The following is a 21,434-nucleotide window of genomic DNA, read 5'->3' as shown; positions in this document are numbered from 1 at the left end:
GATAGATGGCTGTTTTTGTCACAGATGTTTAAACAAGCAACAGTCAAAAGGAAACCACGCCCATATAGAAAATGGGCATTTTAACCAATGAGTCACTTCACACTAACTCCAAATGCTCCCGGTTTAACATACCTCACACAAAGTTAATCTCTCATGTTACGTACCACAGACCTCCAGCTGGGTGCAAGGTACATAGAGCTGTGGGTTTACTGGAAAGCAATTGCACAAGGTAAACTTCAGCCCTGCAATTGATGGCGGTTTTTCTTGAGATTAAAGACCAAAAAAAAAAAAAACCTGATGGCTTGAAAGCCACGATCAGATGCAGGGCCAAACGAGTACCTTGTGCAATTTGTTTTCCAGCAAACATGCAACAGAAGAGAAGGTAGACATTTTTCTTAGGCTAATTCTCAATAGGCTGGTGTATCACAAAGTACATCACCAGACAAACAGATCTGTTTTGATCAGGTACCTTACAGGTAACTCTAGTCCATGACTGTATTCCCCCATCCCCTCACTTGACAGTCATATTTTACTTGGCATAGAGGTTCCAAGGTTAAAAACCTTTGTACCTTACCTCAGAGCCTTCTGGGGCTGCAGATTCATATAAAAATACAAGTGTCACTCCGTAATTACCATCTTGATGGCTGCCGATACAAGCTATGCTTGGACAAACCCTTCAACAAGTGGCTTCCCAGTATCAGCGATGCTGTTCCGAAGGGATACGTGTACAAATCTATACCATTCTTACTAGTTTACAGAAGCCATTCATTTTGTCAACAGTATTGGAATGTACAACACTAAGTTGTAGGTGTCTGCTTCAGAGTACAGAATTTATTCCTGTAATTAAACAACCACCTTGTTAAGGCTGGCACAAGTTTAAAGAGCAGCTGGACAACCAGCACCAGCTGCTCACAAACCAGGATGTTATGGTGTCATGGGAAACACTCACCCCTCCATCAGGGAGCAAGCACTAGGAAAGGATTGTTCCATTTGCTCTTTTCCCCAGTGTTGGTCAAAAGCCACCCCATCCCACCTCATGCATGTATCACTTTGACACGTATCCCACACCCAACACCCCTGAGCATCACCCACTTTAAAATAAAGCCTCTGCTTTAGATTGGTAAAAAAAAAAGTCGTGGATTTCAACATCCTCATTGCACAAGGTAAAAAGCTCATCACATAAAATAAAATGTAAGAACTCATGCCAATAAGTGCCAAGAACAAAGGTCTGTATGAGTCCTAGTGTTCATTACCATGAACAATGTGCCAGGTTGTTTACTTTGCTGCAGTACTGCTGAAAACCTGCAATGAGGAATGCTCAGATACCCCAAAATAGAGGGATCAACCACCTAAACCCAGATTTCTACTGTTGCATAAAGTTATTAGGGAGAGGAAAAATGCAGTTACTTGTTAAATTTTATCTGCTTTTTAAAAATACAAAAATGGCAGCACAGGACAAAGGCAACATAGGTAAACCTAATTAGTAAATCTTTAGCAAATTAAAGTTAAATGAAGTTAATGAATGCTTTTCTATAATGGTTGCAACAAACCCAGAAGCTTTTTAAAAAAGAGCTATGTAAACTTATTCCCTGAGAGTATATCAGACCAGCTCCACACAGTCTCCATAGATGCCCATAACTACCATAAATCTGCAGCTGTACAAAAAAAACACACGTACACAAAGGCTTCTTGAAGGATCTTGCACTTTATTCAATTTGACATGTAATTTTTTAAGCGTGGGGGCTTGTATTTCAGGAACGGGAGTGGGTTGAAATATAGTTTTGGGGAGGGGGTAGAGGGAGAGGTGGCAGATAAATAGAAAAGGCACTTTTACACTTACAGCAACCAGTAGGCCAATCTCTCAAATAAAATGAAAACAAGAGAGCAGGTAAACAAGCCGGCTTCTCTGTACAACACCAGCCAAAATCTGCCTCTCTCGTCGCAAAAAAAAAAAAAGCCTAAGTGGTTATGCTCACCTATCCACTCAAGAATATTCCACACCAGCCAGAACCCTGCGAGGAAACCCAAGGCTTTTCTGTAGGACACCTCAGCCCACAGGGGTTGCTGGAAACAAATGAATTATGGCATTCGGAAAGAAAAAAAAAAAACCTAAAAGAGCTGCCTTCTGAAGCTCGGGCTTCTCTGTATCGACGCAGAGCTTCAGAGTACAATAATAAATAGGAAACAACTAGACAATCATTTTTCAAGTATTGAGAGCTTTGTTGACACCCTTCTTTATGCCATGATGGGAGCTGGTTTCTCTGTATCTACACCTGCTGTCATGACAGAAAGGGAGCTGAAATTTCACCTTTGTTAAAAAGAAACAAAGCAGAAGCCGCCCTCAGAAGGAGTGCTTCTGCACCGTTGGTGGAATTAACTTTCTCAGAAAGAAAATAAAACGTCAAGTACCAGTGTGTCAATTCTACAGACCTCGGGTACAAGGGCCTTCTGACTTTTCTGTATTACATCACAAGGCACCCATGACCTGCGCTGGGAAAACAGGAAGGTCACAAACCAAGGTTTGGCTAGTGCTTCATCCACGATGCATAGCATTTTTAAAAAACCTCCGTCACAAGGTGTACCATTGTAACACAACGTCCCGCAACGAGAGGGGCCCCAGCAAGGAAAGGGGTTACTTTTTATTGGGCGAGGGGGATAAAACATTTTTAAAAATCTGCTACGTTTTTGATTAAATACTCTATATAACCACAGCCCTGTTTCGGGTCATCTAACAGATATTAAAAACTACACACAGACTTCAGAAAAAGCCTATTAGATAACAGCAGGCAGCCATGCACTGCAAAAGCCTTGCTGAAGCAGGATAACTTAGTGTGCGGTATCTCTTTTTAAGAAATCAATGCTTTGAGCTATTCTATGTCTCACAATGTACTGGGCATTCCCGGGAGAGAAGTGTAACGAATAATCAGGTGTGTTTTTGAGCTGTAAAGACAAATACCCACTTGTCTCACAAGCTCTTAATTATGCCACCTTGCAGTTCTACTGTGCAATATTTATTCTAATTCAGCTGACAGCCAGCCTTTTTATAGAAGGGATAAAACAGACCGTTACAAATCTGTTGAGGGTGGAAGGAGATAATTGTATTGGGGGGTTGGGGAAAGCACCAGTGGTCTCAAGTTACTAAATCAAGGGTCAGGCCCTGGGAATCCATGGACAAGTCTAGTCTCAAAAAAGTACAGACCCCACAATGGAAAAAACCAAGATGAATGAGTACATTCAAATGGAACAAGTGCCATTTACGAAGCCGATCTCTTATGGTCCCGTACACACACAGACTAAGCTAACAGCAGCTCGGAGTGGTCAAGAAGTAGAAGACGAGTTAGGAGAAGACAGGGTTTGGGGTTTTGATTTTGTTTAGGAGGAGACTTTTGGGCCTTTTCCCCCCTAAGACCTGGAAGGCTTCTCTGTAGTATACACCAACAGGCCTGGGGAAAAAAAGCTTAACAAGTTTAGTATTTGAGCTTTTTGGGCACCTCCCAAGGGAAGGAATCCCTACCAAAGTGGCCATATGCAGCGGTCCTCTGATAAATGGGTTTCTTCAGGTCCAGATCCCTGGAATACACAATTTCTTCATTTAACAGCCACCACAGGGATTTCTTCTTCACACACACAAACAAGAATGAGATCCAATTCTCGGTCCAGGCACCATCACCAAACATTCACTTCCGGTGTTCTTACAGGGTGTCTCCGACATTCAAATCCCACTAGGAACAGTAACTTACACATTTTAGAGGAAAGATCATATTCTCTCCCCCCCCCCCCCCCCCACCCCAAAAGCAAAAACCTCAACAGACAGAAGCTAGAACAAAAGGCCCTGCTGGTCGAGCGGAAAAAAAAATGGACAGAGCAGGAAGAAATCACTTACCCACGCTAAACATCAAGCCACTGGACTTGGTTGGAATTCTTCAGTGAGATGAGAACTGTATTCATGGGTCTTGTTACACATCCCCCTTTGCAGTTAGCTTCTGTAGTTAACGCACCCTTTGCACTAAGCCTACCGTTGCCAGCTGTTTGCTTTCAGTCCTTGTGAATAAGTACAGGTCGAGGAAAATATGGAGGGGCAGTAGCTAATCAAAGTCTAAACCATCCAGCTCAGGCGAGAATGAGAACCCACGGAGCTAAGTCATGGAAAGATAGCCCATCACTCCTATACTTTACCTGACGATGACCCCAGGTCGGAGATCAAAGTTCTTCTTGACAATCTCCAGAAGCTCTCTCTCACTCTTCTGGGAAGTCCCATAGTGGAAAATGGAGATTGACAGCGGATGCGACACTCCAATTGCGTACGAGACCTACATTGTAAATAGAGCAGCGCTTTTCGTTAAGCAAGGGGAGGAAACGGATCAAGAGTTCATGCATTGTCACACAAAGAGGCGATATTCTCAGGTTCTGGTCTTCATGCTTTGTAAACAATTTATACTTTAAACCAGATTGTTTTTGCCTGACGTACACTGCTAAATCTCAGTTTTTTGCTGCATGTGCAATAATATAAGAAGGTAGAGTAATATTCGAGATTGGGGTTGTAATAACGCAAAACATCAAGACGTCGATACTTCAAAAGTCACATGCATTCCTTTCTAAATATTTGGAGCTTGTTAGCCAGACCCAGAAGTGTTACGCCTGCTGATCAGGAGTGCATGCAGCAGGCTGCAGGCTGGGGTAGCCCGTTAAGAAACCTCACCTGGACCAGAACCCGCTTGCACAGCTCAGCCTTGACCAGGGACTTGGCCACCCAGCGGGCGGCGTAGGCAGCTGACCGGTCCACTTTGGTGTAGTCCTTCCCGGAGAAGGCGCCGCCTCCGTGCGCGCCCCAGCCCCCGTAGGTGTCCACAATGATCTTCCGGCCAGTGAGACCAGCATCGCCCTGCAGACCAGAGGGGAGCCCGTTCAGTCAGAGCACAGGGGACGCCCTGGGGGATCTCTGCCAGGCGAAGGACTAGGCCCTGACCGATCGGAACGCTGGACTCACCTGCGGGCCCCCGATGACGAAGCGGCCGCTGGGCTGCAGGTGGTAGATGGTGTCGTCGTCCAGGTAGATGGAGGGCACCACAGCCCTGACCACCTTCTCCTTCAGCGCGTCCCTCATCTCGTCCAGGTGCACGTCCTCATCGTGCTGCACGGAGACCACGATGGTGTGGACCCTCACCGGGATCACAGCCCCACGGTCCTGACGGTACTGCACAGTCACCTACAGGGAGGGGGCACAACATCGTAAACAGAGCAGCACTTCCCACAGAGATCAAGAGTTCACTCACTGTCTCGGTCACACAAAGAGGCAATATTCTCAGGTTCTGGTCTTCGTGCCTTGTAAGGAATTTATACTTAAAACCAGACCATTTTCGCCTGACCTACACAGCTAAAACGTTGCAAAACAAACTTGAAGCATGCAGGGCGATTCCAGGGTGCAGAAAGCTGAAGCAGAGACAACCGCAGCAGGAAGTTGGTTATCGACAGTGTGGACAGACAGCAGCCCAACTCGGAAAACTAGAAGGACGCACTTTACGATATGAGCCAGTTAAAAGGTCAGCATTACAAAATAACCTGAGAAGTCACGCCATGCAACACAAAGATAAAATCTCCCTGAGTTTCTGAAATACTGTGAAGATGTGCACTTTGAGTTAGGGCTCTCTGGAGATACAGACTATAGAGCAAAGTTCAACTACACTCTTGCAAACGCATCTTATCGGCCATAACCAGCATTTCATCACCTGTGCACTCCTTGTACTTCCCATATACATTTGCATTTTTTTTTTAAGGGATAAGATCAGAGCAGCTGAGGCGACGTCAATGAACCAGCCTTTCTGAAGACACTCCCTACTCGCTGGCCCCGAGGACTCCGGTGGTCTCGAGGCGGCGGCGGCCGAGTGGCTTACCTGGGTCTTGGAGTCGGGGCGCAGCCAGGGCAGGGTGCCATTGCGGCGCAGCTCTGCCATCTTGGCGTTCAGCTTGTGGGCAAGAACGATGGTCAGGGGCATGCACTCCTCGGTCTCGTCAGTGGCATAGCCAAACATCAGACCCTGCAGGTGGGCGGGAGAGAGGAAGGCACAGGCGGCACCTTTGAGCGTCCGATCTTGGCACAGGACTGGCGGATTCGCGACACATCAAAGCCCTGCTGCCTCTGGGCAAAATCGAACCGCTTTAAATTGCAAAGTGCAAATTCTTAGCGCTAGAACTAAAGTGGGATGCAGGGCGGGTCCCCACCTGGTCCCCAGCTCCCACGTCCTCCTCGTTGCGGTCCAGGTGCACGCCCTGGGCAATGTCAGGAGACTGCTGCTCCAGGGCCACCAGCACATTGCAGGTCTTGTAGTCGAAACCTAGGGGGAGAAATACAAGGACTGTCAGATGAGGTGCGGTGGCTAAGGATCTGCACCTGTGGCTGGAGGGTTGCCGGTTCGTACCCTGCAGCCGGCAGAGGAACCCTACTCTGTTGGGCCCATGAGCAAGGCCCTTAACCCCAACTGCTCCAGGGGCGGCGTATAAATGGCTGTCCCTGCTCTCTGACCCCAAGCTTCTCTCCCCGTCTGTGCATCTCATGGAGAGGAAGCTGGGGTATGCAAGAAGAATTTCCTGTATTAGGAATTTGTATATGGCCAATAAAGTGATCTGATCTTATGAGTTTGCACGGCAGACTGCACTCTTTCCATTGCTGCACGCTCTCAGAAACCCAGGCAAGCCGTGCTGGGGCCAGTCGAGCTCGGCGAGCCTGCATCGCCACCGTCAAACAAAGACTTGAGCCCAGGAGGCATGGGGTGCCAACACTCACTGTCGGAGCGCCAGCCTTGAGCGCAGCACTCACCTTTGGAGGAATCGTCGTAGCCAATGTGCTTAATGGTTTCCCGCACGACCTTCTGATAGTCCACGTTGGCCCTGGATGTGATCTCTCCAGCCAAAAGGATCATGCCAGTCTTCGCCACCGTTTCTGCAGCGAGAACAGAATGTCGACAGGCATCAGGAGCTGAAGCGGCTTAGGAGCTGCCGAACCGAACTAATGGCCGCCTTGCAAAGCGAAAAGGCAAAGAGTAAATGAAACCCGATTACCGCAGTGGGGAAATGAGGCTCCACAGAGACCAGAGTCAACAGGCACGGAAAGGAAACAGCTGGCCTGAAGCCTGAAGATAAGAGCAACAATAGTTACCGCAGGCGACTTTGGCATCCGGGTCCTGCTTGAGATGGGCGTCCAAAACGGCATCGCTGATCTGGTCGCAGATCTTGTCTGTGGAATGAGACACACCCTGCTCAGTTTCTGCAGTTGCAATTGTTGTTGTTTTTTTTTTTTACACTGACAGAGAGGGGGGGGCTTGAATGCAGAGGCCCTGGGGCATAGCGGGTGTAGTGGGGGGGGGGGGGTCCTATTCCAAACAGCTGCAGTGCAAGCAAGTGCTGCAAGGGGCACTTCTGCAGCAAGAGCAGAGCGCCTCGTGACTGTCAGGCCTGAGAAGAGCGCGCCACAGCCCCGCCCACGAACGCCAGCGATTGGCTGGAGGATCACGGTATACATAAATATCGCGCAAGTCCGCCCCGGTCTGTCTCTACGCTCGTTATGAACTGAACTGCTACTATTGGCTTCCCCGAACGCTAATCGAACAAGGGTGATAAAACGTCACCGTCACCACCACCACCCCCCTCCCCTCAAGGTATCGCCCCACGCCCCTCTGCCGTTACACGTTCCAAAGGACATTTCGCAGAAACGCTGCCTTTGCTTGAAATCCGAAAAGTCAACACGCACTGAAGTACCACCGACACGTACGCGCTAAAAAAAAACCGTTTCAGCAACCCCAGGCCTTTCAGACGGGACACACGCCGCCTCCACGTCTCTCACACGGGCGCCAGGCTCCAGAGCGGCGCTCTCCGACCCGGAGGAAGCCACGATCGCGCTGCCCAGTCTCCCCCCACTACACGCGCCCCTGCGCGGCCAGTCCCCGCACGGGCTCACGCCGGAGACCGGCGCACGACGTGACACCGGCGGCCCCCGCCCTCCCCTGAAGAGAGGCTCTGCCGCAACACGAGAGGCGGCCATGATGACCGAATGTTCCCGGGCTGAAGCCGACCCAGACGGCAGACGGGAATTCGGGGGTGCCCTCTCTCGTTTCGGGCTCGGTCGGCTCCGAAAAACGGCATTCCATCTTAAGGAATACTGCTAGCGGGGTTCTGAGAGGGTTCCGAGTGTTTAAGTCCAATTAAGCACAGGAGGTCCGCCATAATCCCCATTGTTCGCTAGCCCTGGATGCTGCGGACTTTGAGTTGCGGTCTGTCGGCACTTCCTCAATAAGTAAAATAAGTAAATAAAAGAAAGTCATCTTTTGTTTAAAATAGCCTCATTTCTAACCCTGTACATGAGCCTGATGGAGGGAGGGGGGGATCATCACTGGCAAATCTCTACCATTTCAGAGGCAACGCGGTCGCGCGCGCATTTACAGAGGAAGACTCGCGCCCGCACCTCGTGGCCCCTTTTCGTCGGCTCTGACATTCACGCGCTACAGCGGAAATCTACCTCTGCTCGTGCCCGACAGTGCGCCCAGACTTAAAGGGGCTCCCGTGTGAGACTTGTGGAAGAAATTCAATTTTTTTAAGAAAAAACAACATAATACTTAAAATACCCAATACAAGAAGATATTATACAACCAAATACGGGCGTATAGTTATTTACGTTAAGTGGTGAGGATGAGAAGCCACCACGCGTGGCCGGCTTGCCGAGCGTATGATGTAATCTGGCAATACCGGCTAATACAGGACAGAAACGTGCCCAATCAATGTCACGGTCACGGCCGCTCAAAGACTGCTCCTATTTACACAAGACCAACAGGACCAAGGTCTACCGGATATTTTTAAACAATTTAACTCGTGACGTATATCGCCCGCACAAGCCATTGTCTGGAAGCGCCCGAATATCGACATACACATACGACACACAGACAAGGGCAGCCCCGCTTAGCTGGCTGCAGAGAAACACAGAAACGAACCTGGGTGACCTTCCCCGACAGACTCCGAAGTGAAGAGAAAGCAGTCTTCCTCGATCAGGGAGCTGTGGAAGTCGTTGATTTGCCCATTCATCATCTTCAAAACTGGATTTAAAGCTTACCAATATAAACTCTGCTTTAAGAACTCTAAGGTTTATCTAATGATGTATTAGGTACGTAGGGTTTTTTGGGACTTTTTTTCTCTTTTGTTTTTACTGCCCTCTGTAACAAGCAAGCTGACCGGATCCTCTTGGCTGAATGTGCCGGCAAACTGCTGCACAGCAGCTTTTATCCGCCTTAGAAGGGGCTCTGACGTCACGGAGGCGCGCCCTCGAGCCCTCCTCTTTCGCTTCTTTTCGGCTTTAGCGGGCGGAACCATTTCGGACCGAATGGGTGGAAACGTATATTATGTGGAAGATTGCAGGCGTTGTTTGCTAAAGTCTACGTGGTAACAGCTCCTTCAGCTGACATGAAAATCCGTGGTAATGTTAATTACGCGTCGCCGTCCGCGTCGTCTCCAAGCTTCGTATCCAACAGAGGCACGAAGGCGAATCTTTCTATCCCTCGCTATAAAATCGACTCTTCTCAGACGCTGAGTCAATTGGAGTCGAGGAGATTGGCGAGAGAAGATGTTCGGGTGCTGTACTCTGTGCAGAATTGAAAGATGTGTAGTTAGCCAGACAGCTGCACTTAATAAAAGCAAAAATCCATAGCAACACATGGCTTCACCAGGGCCGGTGTAGCTGAAATGTGTTTTTGACATGTTTTGACGTTATTCATTTATATTTAGTAAATCACTCGGGCTATATTTGTGTACAACTAAGTACCCTTGAATCCTCAAAATTCAGTAACGCTGGCTATGCTTAATTCAGCAGAATTTAGAAAATAAAATGTTCATTGTGTATGAATTACTTTCAAATACATTATAATTGTTGTTGAGGTGGTGGTGGTTGTTATTGTTCTATTAGAATATATTTTCTTTGTATTTATGTCGCAACTATTCGTGCAACAATAATCTTCAAACTGGCGCAAACCGATGTCGGACAATCAATGCGGAGAATGACTGGGTATGGATTGAGTGATGTAATTCGTGAATGAGTCGTCTTTTCTATCCTACCGACTTTGGATATGTTCTAAGGGCATTGAACCCCACATGTAGGCCAGGTTAATTGGCTTCTCTCGCTGTTATCGAGCGTGCGTTCTGTCCTGTGTTGGACTGACGTCCTGTGTTCCGGGGGACCGCTAACACATTCAGTATAAACGGCTTTCTGGGTGGGTAAAGGAGTTCCATATATACAAATATACTGCAGTCAAATATGTCTGACAATCTCATTTTAGACACGCTGAAATAATATGTTCCGCATGTAAACAGATCCAGTGCTTTTCACATGCCGTTACGATATGATGGTTAGTTAAATCACATGATTAACCATTTTAATAAAAAAAAACATACCTGACATATAGATACCAGTTAAACCACATTTTTCTTAGGTGCCTCTGCGCTTCTGTGCAAATTATACAGCCCACTCCTGCCTTCCTGATGCTAAGGGTTCTTTCAGCGAACATTGTTTTCACTGCAGATGAAATGCAATTTCACAGCACTGTGCCAAGTGTGAGTTTGAGATTGTATGTTGTTCACACGGAGCTGTATGTGTGACCCAGTGCTGCATTAGGAATCAGTGTCCTCCTGGAAATCAGACAATGCTTCACGTGTTTCAACACCAGCAGCATGCTACTTCCATGATCTAATAGACCCCTGAGGAAAGCCCGTGGCCAGGTTGCACAAGCTCACTGTTAGACCTGCTGGTTCCCCTGCCTGGGACACAGGTCCATTATTGAATTACACCAGGTCTGTATGATATCAGCTTCCCCTGTTCAGCCCAAACAGGGACCGAGAGCAGGAACAAAGACAAACGAACGTTCATGGAAATTGGACTTCAATTGAATTAAAAGAAACAAAGCAAACAATTTTCCATCGCAGAGCTTATCAGTGACCATTAGCTGGTCTTCCAGCAAGATAACAGGCGGCCTCGTGGCTGTTTCGAGAAGTCATTTTGACCTGAGCTGGAAAAAAACTCACAATAATAAAAGAAATATCATTATCTGAATTCCACGAATCCTTATAATGATAGCATCGAACACTCAGCTAAATGAAATGAAAAACAGTTCTCTCTACACAGATGCCTCTAATGCGCAGCTCCTGTTTAGAATGGAGTGTTTTACTTAAAGCAGAAAAACACTAGCAGTTAACTTAATAAAGAAACAAAAGATGGCAAAAGTCCTGATATTTATTAAATGTGAAAAAGAATTGTTGGATTCAGTTTTCCTTGTGGGCTGACCGCCCATATATTTATTTCTCTATGCTGTGGGCAGTTTGCCTACAGAGTAAATAAGGACCAGCATCTGTTAGAAGGTCAACGGTATGATCCTAATTTCTCACAGATCCTGCTACTGTAGTTCATCAGTACCTTGCGCAAAGTCCTTTCAAAACACATAATGCTTTCATATGGCAGTGCTGTGTATGTCCAGAGTGGTACTTTAAACTCAGCAGATGGATTTTGAGTAACTGTTACGATGCGTGGTTCAGGACCCTATGCAGACGGTATAATCCGGAAGTAAGTGGGAAAAGGACAACGGGGAGGAGACAAGGATCAGGGCAGGTTGATGAACAGGGAGGGCGTGATGACGGTGAACTGGTGCTCGGGGGGGCGTGGCCATGGCGAACTAGTCCAAGGGAGTCCAGGGGGAAGTCCGGGGCGAAGTCCAAGGTCCTAATCCGAGTCATCCATCCGCGACGAAAACAAGACGCAGTTGAAAGCCTGGACGGGATCCGGTACGGGGACAGGGAATAAAAACGGGATGACGAGGCTAGGCGCTCCGAGCCCCGGACTCAGCAGTGTCAGGATGCCGATAGGAGGCCTATGCCCTCAAGCTTAGGGCAACTTGGTGGTGGGCGGGGCCTCCGGGCGTCCGTCTTCCAATGCATGGCCAGGAGTAGCGAGAGCTCCCATCTTGAATAAGGAGGGGCAGGAATGGAGGCAGGTGCACATAATCAACTAAAATGTGAAAGAGCCGGAGCGCCCTTAAGAGGAGGGATTCCAATCGGGACAGTAACGCCTGCATTGAGGTCTTGCCCACGTTCTGGACACGGTGTTGCATTTATGGAGTTGAACCTGGGGAGGCATTTCAACGCTTCTCCAACGGGCACAGGATTGCTGTCCATGATTCATCTGACTTTAAGCTTTAAAATGTACCTCAGGGTCTATATTTTCCAGAACCCTTATAATGTGGCTAATAACAAAGTGCTTTACATTAGGAATAATTTCTAGCACATATGCTTCAAAACAGGCAACATTTTCAAACATATGTGCTAGACGTTATTCCTGATGTATTCCGTATAGTAACCAGTTGCTCTCGGATGTTTCATCAGACTACTTTAGTGCAAGCAGAAGGCATTTCTGTCTCCTTTTTAAGCTTTCCCCAGTGCCCTTTTCTTGAAGCAGCACCAGGAAAGGAGATTCTTTGTTGATGAGCTCTGCTGCAGTACATCACAGGGCCAGACCTTCCTCTCCCTCCTCTCTGTCTGGGATTGCTGTGTGACCTCCTTCACCCCCAGGCCCAGCTGACTCCTCTGGCCCGCCGCCAGCAGGGATTCTGCGCTGATGCGCCGACATCAGCCTCTGCACCGATTCTGCAGTCTCCATGGCTACAGTACCTGGCCTGATGGGCGAAATCGCGTCTCTGCTTGTTCTCAGCCAATGAAAATGGGCTTTTTTTCATCTTGGAGACAGAGAAGCTGGTCAAGGACGTTCACTATGGGAGTTCTGCACTCTGTACAGTAAGGTGTCACTGAAAACACTCATGTTATTTTTTAAATCTTTTTAACTGTTATTTTTTCTTGTACCCATGAAAGGGTGTTGGTATGTTCCAGTGTGATCTGAAGCATCCCCAAAGCAATACATCCCAGGCAGACACGTATAATCTAACCCTGTAATCTAGCCTGCCCCATTACTCTTAATCTGTCCCTTTGCCCCATCCCCTGGCTTCTTATTGCCCCAAACCCAGGGCTCTAACAGCCCACTGTTCTGCTCTGAGTGAGAGGGCTGTGCTCCATGTCCGACTGCCCTCTGGAAGACTGCACCACGTAGGACTGTGCGTAACTTTAGTGAAGGACAGTTTGTTTCAGTATTGCTTCTCATTCGAAACAGACCAAGACAAAGACCAAGTCCATTATCCTGGTTACTGTGGTGTTAAGCAGCCTGTTGACATGTGACACCAGGACACAGGGATCAACCCCCTTTTATACAGCTGAAGCACTTCACTGTGGATGAGAATGGAGCTGAAGGGTTACATTTAGAAATGGAAAAGTCTGAGATACAGTTAAAGAAAGGGGTCTTGGATCAGTCAGGATCCAGTGGCAATCAGGCTGTAGCAAAATCTCCTCTAAGCCGATCAGCCTCATTGCACCAATGAGGTAATTGAACAGAGATAATCTTACATTGTCCACGTCTTAAATTAATTACTTTATTGGGGCTGCAGGAGTTCAAGGTTCAGGCCAAGTTACAGGGGAGCAAAAGCTTTTCATCTGAATAGGAAATACTGTATATCTGTCTCTATTACCTTATTGAAGCCAGTAGCCTCTCAAGCCAGTCATTGCAGAGACACAATGAGCAAACTGTTTCTGACAGACCTGGAGATCTTGTTGTGAGAAATGGGAGTGTTTACAGAAACATGAGGTTTAATGAGGTTTAATCAAAGACTTTGACCTGGAGTCACTGTGCCGCTTCTTGCAGATTTTTAAATCACAAAAGAAACAGTGGTTGTGGCATTACCTTCCCACTGACATTTACAACCATAGCTCCAAATAAGAACATAAAGAAGTTTACAAACATCATAAAGCCATTCATGCTGAGTAGTTTGTTTGCTTGTTGGAGTCTATTTGAACTGGGGATTTCATCCAGCTTTTTGATAGAAGAGAAAACATAATGAATAAGTACTGAGATTAAAAAAAAACATATTTGTTTTGTTAATTTACTGATGTCTTCCTTTAATCTCAGCTGGAATTGGTTTGTTTGTGTAAGAATTACACAAGCCAATACAAGCCAATGGTGTAAAAAGCACATATTCATCCTCGTGGACTGACAAGTTAAAAACTGCACTGTCTTTGAGAAGGAAAGCATTCAGTCACAATATTCTCATCGAGGAAGGAGGGCCTGTTGTTGATATTCATGCAAATCCAACCAGTTTCTATAGACTGAGAAATAATTTAAAGGCGTGCTTATGATTCTGTTCATTTCCACTAATAATCACTATAGAAATAAGCACACGCTGTTGCTGCTCTAGTATTAGAGCTCGGAATGTGAAAACGAGGGATCTGTTCCCTAGAGCTCATTCCCAAATTCAAAGAGCGGCTGGCCTTAGAGGTGAGCTGCTGACTCGCCTGAAGAGAGCTTTCCTGGGATAAGAAGCTCTCTTCCTCTCTCTCCTCTCAAGCACAGAGCCTTGGCTGCCATACTCGCTGGAAGCCTGTAAAATGTGCAGCAGAAAAAGCTCGCACAGTTCAGCCAGAATTCAATATTTCTGTAGAATGTTCTGTGTCCATTTATCATAAAAACAACCCACCTAGTACACACAACTTGCACGAAAAGGATCGTTGCAGTAAAATTACTCATTAAATAAGATCCCATCAATACGCCTGTGCTCATTTATTTAGTATACACAGCTGATTTTATCAGGCATTTGTGAACTTGATTACGGTCTGCCTTGTATCACACCACTTCCTGTACACTCTTTTTCTGGATGGGTTCTGGGTCCTTTCGCTTTTGTTTGCATTTCAGTTTAAGATCACGGTAATCGACCTGATTTAATAAGATGAACACGATAGGTATTTTATTCAACATCTTTTAAAGCTGATTCTTTGGAAGGGACACTCGAGAGGCACTTTGTTGTTCTTTTAGAGTAAACAATTTACACTGCGAGTGCGCAGGCTATAGTATTTTAGGAATTTATGCCACATTCCTCATACATAGAATCTAGCTGGGGTGGGGAGGGTGTAGAAACAAATACTTTGTTCTACTGGATAAATCATTCTTTTTTTCTTTTAAGGTTGGTTATTCATAGGAGACTCTTGCTTTCCTATTGTATGTAGCTGGAAAGATTTTACAAGTACCAGCAATCAGCGCCTGCGATTGATCCAGAAGTAAGGAAGTCAGTCTAGAGGCAGACCCAGTCTAGATGAGCTGCCACATGGTAGAGATTTCTGTATGGCTCTAATCTAGGAAGCAGGCTGCTTTAAAACCAACATCCTCCTCAATCTAATCTTGCATAGTGCAGCGCACAGTCAATACAACAGCCGGGCCACACTGCTTAGCCAGCCTAGCGATGCACCAATACACAGAGAGCATTGCGTCAGTCCCCAGTGATTCAGCAGATCTTACAGCCGCCAGCTTGATGAATCAGTGATAACATGGCAAATCCTTTACAGCAGCAGGTCCTTCATACAAAACAAGGACTAAAGAACTATTGTTGCAAATTGTGAACTCCTTACACAAGAGCCACATCTCACAATTTGTTTGTAACTCAAGCACATTCATCTGGATTTTTTTAAATGAAGCTCTTTTAGTGCTAGCGATAAATATAATTGAATGAATGGATGCTGTCTAATACACTTCCATTAATTGCAGGTGTATTATTTACATTAGACTTATTCATTCTATCTTAACTTCAACTTCTGTAGTCATCAGCATAAACAAATATAATATACAAGCTGTTTGGGTCCTGCAGTAATGTGAAACTTATGAGAACTGTAATTTTATTGACTGTTTATATGTTATATACAGGACCATATTCATTTCATATGATGGGAAATATTATTTTTATTTAGTTTTTTCCATCATCTGGCAGAATAAGATGCAGTGGGGTGCTTCTGATGACAATGCCTCAGCATGGTATGATGGCAGGCTCTTTCTACACATGCCCTCCCAGTCACGCTAGTGATGTGTTCTCTGAAGCCAGGCAGTTTGTAGCATGAAAAAAATGATAAAAGTTGAAAAAAATAACTAAAGATTACACAGAATACATAATATACTACATGCCTCACAAACAGGGATAACAGAATTAATTTGAATATTTTCTTAAACCTTAACCTGCTTAATTGTTCACAATGAAATTGCTCCAGGTTTTTAGAAATTGGTGATTTGAAGTCCACATATGAAACCTGCTGGATTGGGGCTTTCTAGGAGCAGGGTGGAGACCCCTAATTTTCAAGGATGACACTAGGACTTGGTCAGCATCCATTATCCCTGTCTGCACTGCACTGATTCCTGATCACTACATGTGCTCCTCAAAGTGAGAAATTTAGTCACATCTTACTTATCCAAGGACGTTTTTTAAAACAAAGGATGTCTTGGCTGCATGTTCCTGTTTGACGTGATATTTGTGAGAGTTTAGCCAAAGGCAAGCATAGAAAACTGTAAATGTTGTGTCACTTATCAGGACTCTCAAGGACAGCAGAGCAAAAAGATTTTGCAGATCTCTGTAACTCAGCAATGGCACAAGAGGGTTAAATTAGGTTAATTAAGGCTTTAATGGACCAATCTTACCTCACTGAGCAGGAGACCCATTAATCCTGCTGTCCTGCTTCCAGATTACTCCTCTTCTGTGTGACTCATACCCCTGGCACTCCAAAGTCCAGGGTTCGATTCCAGCTTTGCGGTGCATGCGTGTGGAGTGTTCACCGGGTTGTTGCCCAGTGCTTCAGGTTTCTCCCACCTCCCAAAGACATGCTGGTCTGCTTTCACTTCCAATCCGTCCCATTCATGGCTGGTGTGTGGGTGCTTTGGCTGCTATGACCAGCACTGGTTATTGGTCTAAAACAGTACCAGATGAGTAGGATAGTCCCGTTGGATTTGCAGCAGGTCTGATGTTCTGACTGGATTTGTGAAGCCCTGGTTGCTAAATGAAAAAAACAACAACAATAAAACAGGACTGTATAGCAGCTATTCCCATGTGTACTTGATCTAAACCAGTTGGAAGAGTGAAGTCTGTTGCCTGATCAACACATTTAGCAAACCATACAGAGAAAAATGAGTTATCGCTTGTCTACAGCCTTCATGAGGTTCTTGGAAAAAGAACTCACTGAACATCTTCATACAAAGCTGCTTCTTAAAAACTTCACTGGCATCTTAAGCTTTAAAGCTGTTTTTGTTCCAGGAACCTAAACAAGATAGGCACCATTTTTGCCTTTGTGCTTGCTCGTCACTAGTTGATGCAAAAGCTTCATTTCCAAAAAAAGATCACAGGATGTCACCTAACCCTCCACAGTGTTTTAAATGTGTTCTCACAGCTGTTCCCACCAAACACAGGTCACCACAAGTTCACCACTAATGCAGGCACAAATGTGGTCAAACACTGAAGGGCTGCTGTTGTAAAAAGAGAAAACACGAGCCACCTTCTCAAAAAAAACACTGTAACAGAAGCTCATTTTGTTTGAAACGTTCTTGAACAGAGAGCGCTGTGTGTGTGTGGCAGGGAGCAGGCTTTGTAAGGTGCTTTTTAGGTGTGTGGGGGGTGGCGCTGCTCCTTTGCGGTTTATTTGGAGTTAGAATAATAGAACAGCAACAATGCCATTACTTGCTAAATCACCGCTACGCAATGAATCATGGGAAGGGCAGATAGGAGGAACTCATGAGGACAATGACTGCAGCCTTATAATACTGTATATTCACAATTATTTAAGAACTTCCTATTTCTTTGGATTCTTTCTCACTGTTCCTCCCAAAGATGCACTAGAAATGTGAAATTAAACTTTTTCTTGTGTCTTTGTGGCTTTTATGCTCAGAATGCACATAAAAGTCATGGAAGACAAGGAACGTAACTAAAATCCTATAAATAATGCAGCAGGATTCCTTAATCTAGGTAAGCCCATGAGTTTAATTTAAACTTTCTTCGCATTTTTCATTTTACAGGTAGTCCAATATGGAGAGAATGAGGATGGACTGATATAGTCCTCTGACACGTTTTCCTGTCAGACTCCGCATCTTTTGCTGTGCAGAATGTTCCACAGCCCCTCACAGGAGACTGGACTGAGGTGAGCCACATCTCTCACTGATGTCTTTGCAAGCCTGCAGGTAGCCAGGAAGCTGCAGGAGGGACTGTGTGTTCCGAAAGAGTCTTGGGGTTATGCCAGTGTGGCATATGGGGTAATCCCAGTCTTATCGCAGTGAGGCTTGGTCCACTGCGTACCAATGCAAGGAGTTTCCATGACTACCATGATTACTAATAGAAACCAATTCCCCTCTACACACCCAGGACAGGAGCACAGGGGTCAACTTCTTCAAAGTCACCTGATCAACACCCACATTGGAATCATGGATAAACTCAAGACCACATGCAAGCTGTCATTTTACCCAATTCAGGCTCTGTGTAGAGTCAGTGTTTAGGAGACTGAGAGTAGGCCTTTCCAGTCCATTTCTGGCACAGGCTTGGCCTACGTTATGGGCCTCTTTAAGCCAAAGCAGAACGAAATGTGCCACACTGCTCTGCAAAAAACTCCTATATTCCCCCAGGGGTGGTTGAATTGGTTTTCAGACAGTGACAAATCATGCAGCCAAAAAATATGTTCATGCACATGCAATCAGGCTGTACACAATTTCTGTTTTTCATTGGGGTAACATTAACAGATTATGAGTTTTAGCTAAAGCCTACTAATGTACAGGATTAGTGCACCTGCTCAATCAGTGAAAGTGGTTGGTTTCCTCTAGTCAGCCAAGGTCAAGAACAACTGCGCTGAACAGTGCTAGTAAAAAGACCACCCCTCTCTCATTCTGATTCAGAGGTTCACTTCTTGTGAGTGTCCAATCCAACCCGCATACATCAGTCTGGCCTCATATTCACAGCTTTCAGCCTACTGTATCAGTCTTAGATTAGTAACAGCCCAAACAGCAATGACAGCAATATTTCTGTCCAGTGGGACCCCGGCCCCTGTCCCCTAATAAGGGCAAGGAATGTGATTTAGTCACCCAGTAAGGGGCTGGTGTGGAGACAATGTATCTGGCACCAGAAACACCAGTTTTTTAAACAAGGTTTTTATTGAAATGAGCAACGTCAAAATATGACACCATAAACCTGCAGAAATTTGCAAGATTCCAGATTATGCTCACAAAATTGCCTGTAGGGTCCAGCTGCATGCATTGGGCTGGAAAATCTGCATACGTACTGGTGCAAAATAAAACAACAGAGAGACTTGAGCGTTTACAGGGACTGCATAACCCCATGCCCAGGGAATGAGGGGAGGAGGTGATTCTGAGGTGTCTTTTTTTTAAGTTTTTTAGTGTGTTCTCTTTCAAAAACATACATGTGAGAATTGCACTGTGGACAGCTCAACGATCAGATATCCTTGACGTGAGAGTTGGGTTGTTTCTCACACCCCAGCAGCTTCTCGGGCTGACCTGGGGCGATGCTAGTTGACCCTGGACCTGATGAACTCCACTCAACTTGTCAGGACACATAACTCACAGCTGTGAGCAGTTTATTTCAACACCCCTGAAGCTGACAGTTCTGCCTTCTTGTCAAGTTCTGATCTTTGGGAGCTACAATCCAGCACATTTTAGAGGTCTCATTAAACCAGAAAGCAGTTGAGACTGGAGGCAGGGCTAAAGTGGTCTTGTTCAGCAAATAAATAGTTAATTGCTGTAATTAAGAGCGCAGGTGAAGCGAACACTGGCAGACGCTGCAGACCTGTGTGACTGGAATAGTGCAGCCCTGCTTCACACACAGCCACGAGTTTGTAGCTGAACCTGATGGAAAAACAGTACTGAAAAACAGGAGCAGGAGCGCACAGAAACTGAGTAAACCAAACAAGCAGGTCCCATGTGCCTTGAATCTTGTATGATCCAATAGGATGCTCTCTCAGGCTGGTCACTTTGCACTAGAGCCCAAGAGTCTGACCCTGTGAGAGAGAGGCAGGCTAGCACTACTCACACTGATATAGACCCTGACACCCAACACTGAGCATGACAGTCTTCTGACATCACTTTCCTCTCATCTGGCACTTCGCCCAGTACCCTGGAATGACAATGGCATTACTAATATTTCTATTACTGCTACTAAAAATAATCTCATTAGTAATCAATTTGATCCCATCTACAGATGTCCATACAGATGGAATATATGGGCTTTTGACTGTTTTTTTTTTTTACCAAGGGGTCTCCTGTTCAGTTTAGAAAACATGTTCACGAGTCTCTAGCCTTTAAGATTCAAGAGGTTTGAATCCTCCAATCATCGCAGGTACTGGGCATACATGGGGAGAAAGAAATAAACCAGCTTGCTGCTGGACTGCAGCAGAAGCTGAGCTGTTTATCGTTTTCATGTCTGAAATGACTCTCATGTGGTCTTCAGGGTGAAAGACACATCAGCAAAGCAGCAGATGAGATTCAGAACAAACCTGGCAATGAAATCTGTATGATTCTTCACCAAACCTAGAGCAAAAGAAAAAGGGCTCCCAGTTGAGGTATTTGTGTTCTGCTTAAAAGACATTTTCTTTCATTACCAGAGGGGTGATACTGTAGCTCTGGGTTGAAATGCCTCCAAACAGAGAACAGTTTGTACAGTGATGGATATCTCTTATGTGTCCTGTTACAAATGTGACTCCTTCATTTTTGCAGTGATTGCTTCTTGTCCATAAAGGGCAAATTATTCTAGCATAAAAAAGCTGTGGAAGATTCCACACAATGCAGAGGAAATGGTGCGGGGAAGGTAATCAGTATTGTAGTTCAGCAAACTAGAGATGAAGGGGTCATGCTAAATTACTCCCTGTATTAACTTTCTAGCTGCAGAATGTGCTTTCTGGAAGCTTTTTCTGTAGCAATATGTAGTTTATTGATTTGCAAATCAAACAAAAAGGCTGAGCAGCAGTAAGCTGTCCTCACTACACATTAGGAAATACTGACCAGAAATCAGTATTTCCTCCTAAATTTGCAACATTTCAAAGCTTGGTACACAAAGCAAGTTACGCATTTACTATAGAAATGAATTCTTCGTGTTTGCAGATGATACTTAGAAACTACAGTATCTGACATTTATGGTCAGAATAAGACAACTCCAGCTTTGCCTTGCAAGTAGATTGATGTCGGTAAGAATCTGTATCACTGAACACTTAAGGAACCACAAACTATAGTCTTTTAGATGTTTTCAAATTAGTCTACACACTAATTGTACTGTTTCGAGTCAAAATGACAGCATGTGCTGTAATTCCTCCAACTGAATCTCAGTCCCAAGGTATAGTACTGAAGATTAAGCGAATTCCATCTTGCACTGGTAACACAAGAGATCCCTGTAGAACAATCACTAAAGCTACCAGGTGTCCTCACACAGTCTAACAGATATTTTATAGACATTAGAACCAGCTGCTGAAATAACACTGTTCATCCTAACTCCCTGTTACCTCTCTGAACTGTCAAT

The 21,434-nt window shown here is 45.4% G+C and overlaps 1 protein-coding gene across 1 annotated transcript; it reads right to left on the bottom strand.

Moving 5' to 3' along the window:
* Positions 1 to 1,686: 1,686 nt before the first annotated feature.
* LOC148674270 (S-adenosylmethionine synthase) lies at positions 1,687 to 9,254 on the bottom strand. The gene is made up of 9 exons (XM_088624262.1): positions 8,979 to 9,254; positions 7,154 to 7,231; positions 6,815 to 6,937; positions 6,220 to 6,332; positions 5,892 to 6,035; positions 4,988 to 5,206; positions 4,700 to 4,882; positions 4,177 to 4,310; positions 1,687 to 3,570 (listed from the first exon to the last, which is right to left on the bottom strand). Exons 1-9 carry the CDS (start codon positions 9,070 to 9,072, stop codon positions 3,468 to 3,470), a joined length of 1,191 nt encoding a protein of 396 aa, XP_088480388.1. The 5' UTR covers positions 9,073 to 9,254; the 3' UTR covers positions 1,687 to 3,467.
* Between the last annotated feature and the right edge of the window lie 12,180 nt (positions 9,255 to 21,434).

Source organism: Lepisosteus platostomus, chromosome 3, assembly GCF_059453375.1.
Source record: "Lepisosteus platostomus isolate fLepPlt1 chromosome 3, fLepPlt1.hap1, whole genome shotgun sequence".
In the NCBI taxonomy this organism is placed as follows: domain Eukaryota; kingdom Metazoa; phylum Chordata; class Actinopteri; order Semionotiformes; family Lepisosteidae; genus Lepisosteus; species Lepisosteus platostomus.
Note: the sequence above shows the minus strand (reverse complement) of the source record. Positions and strands in the feature narration are given on the sequence as shown.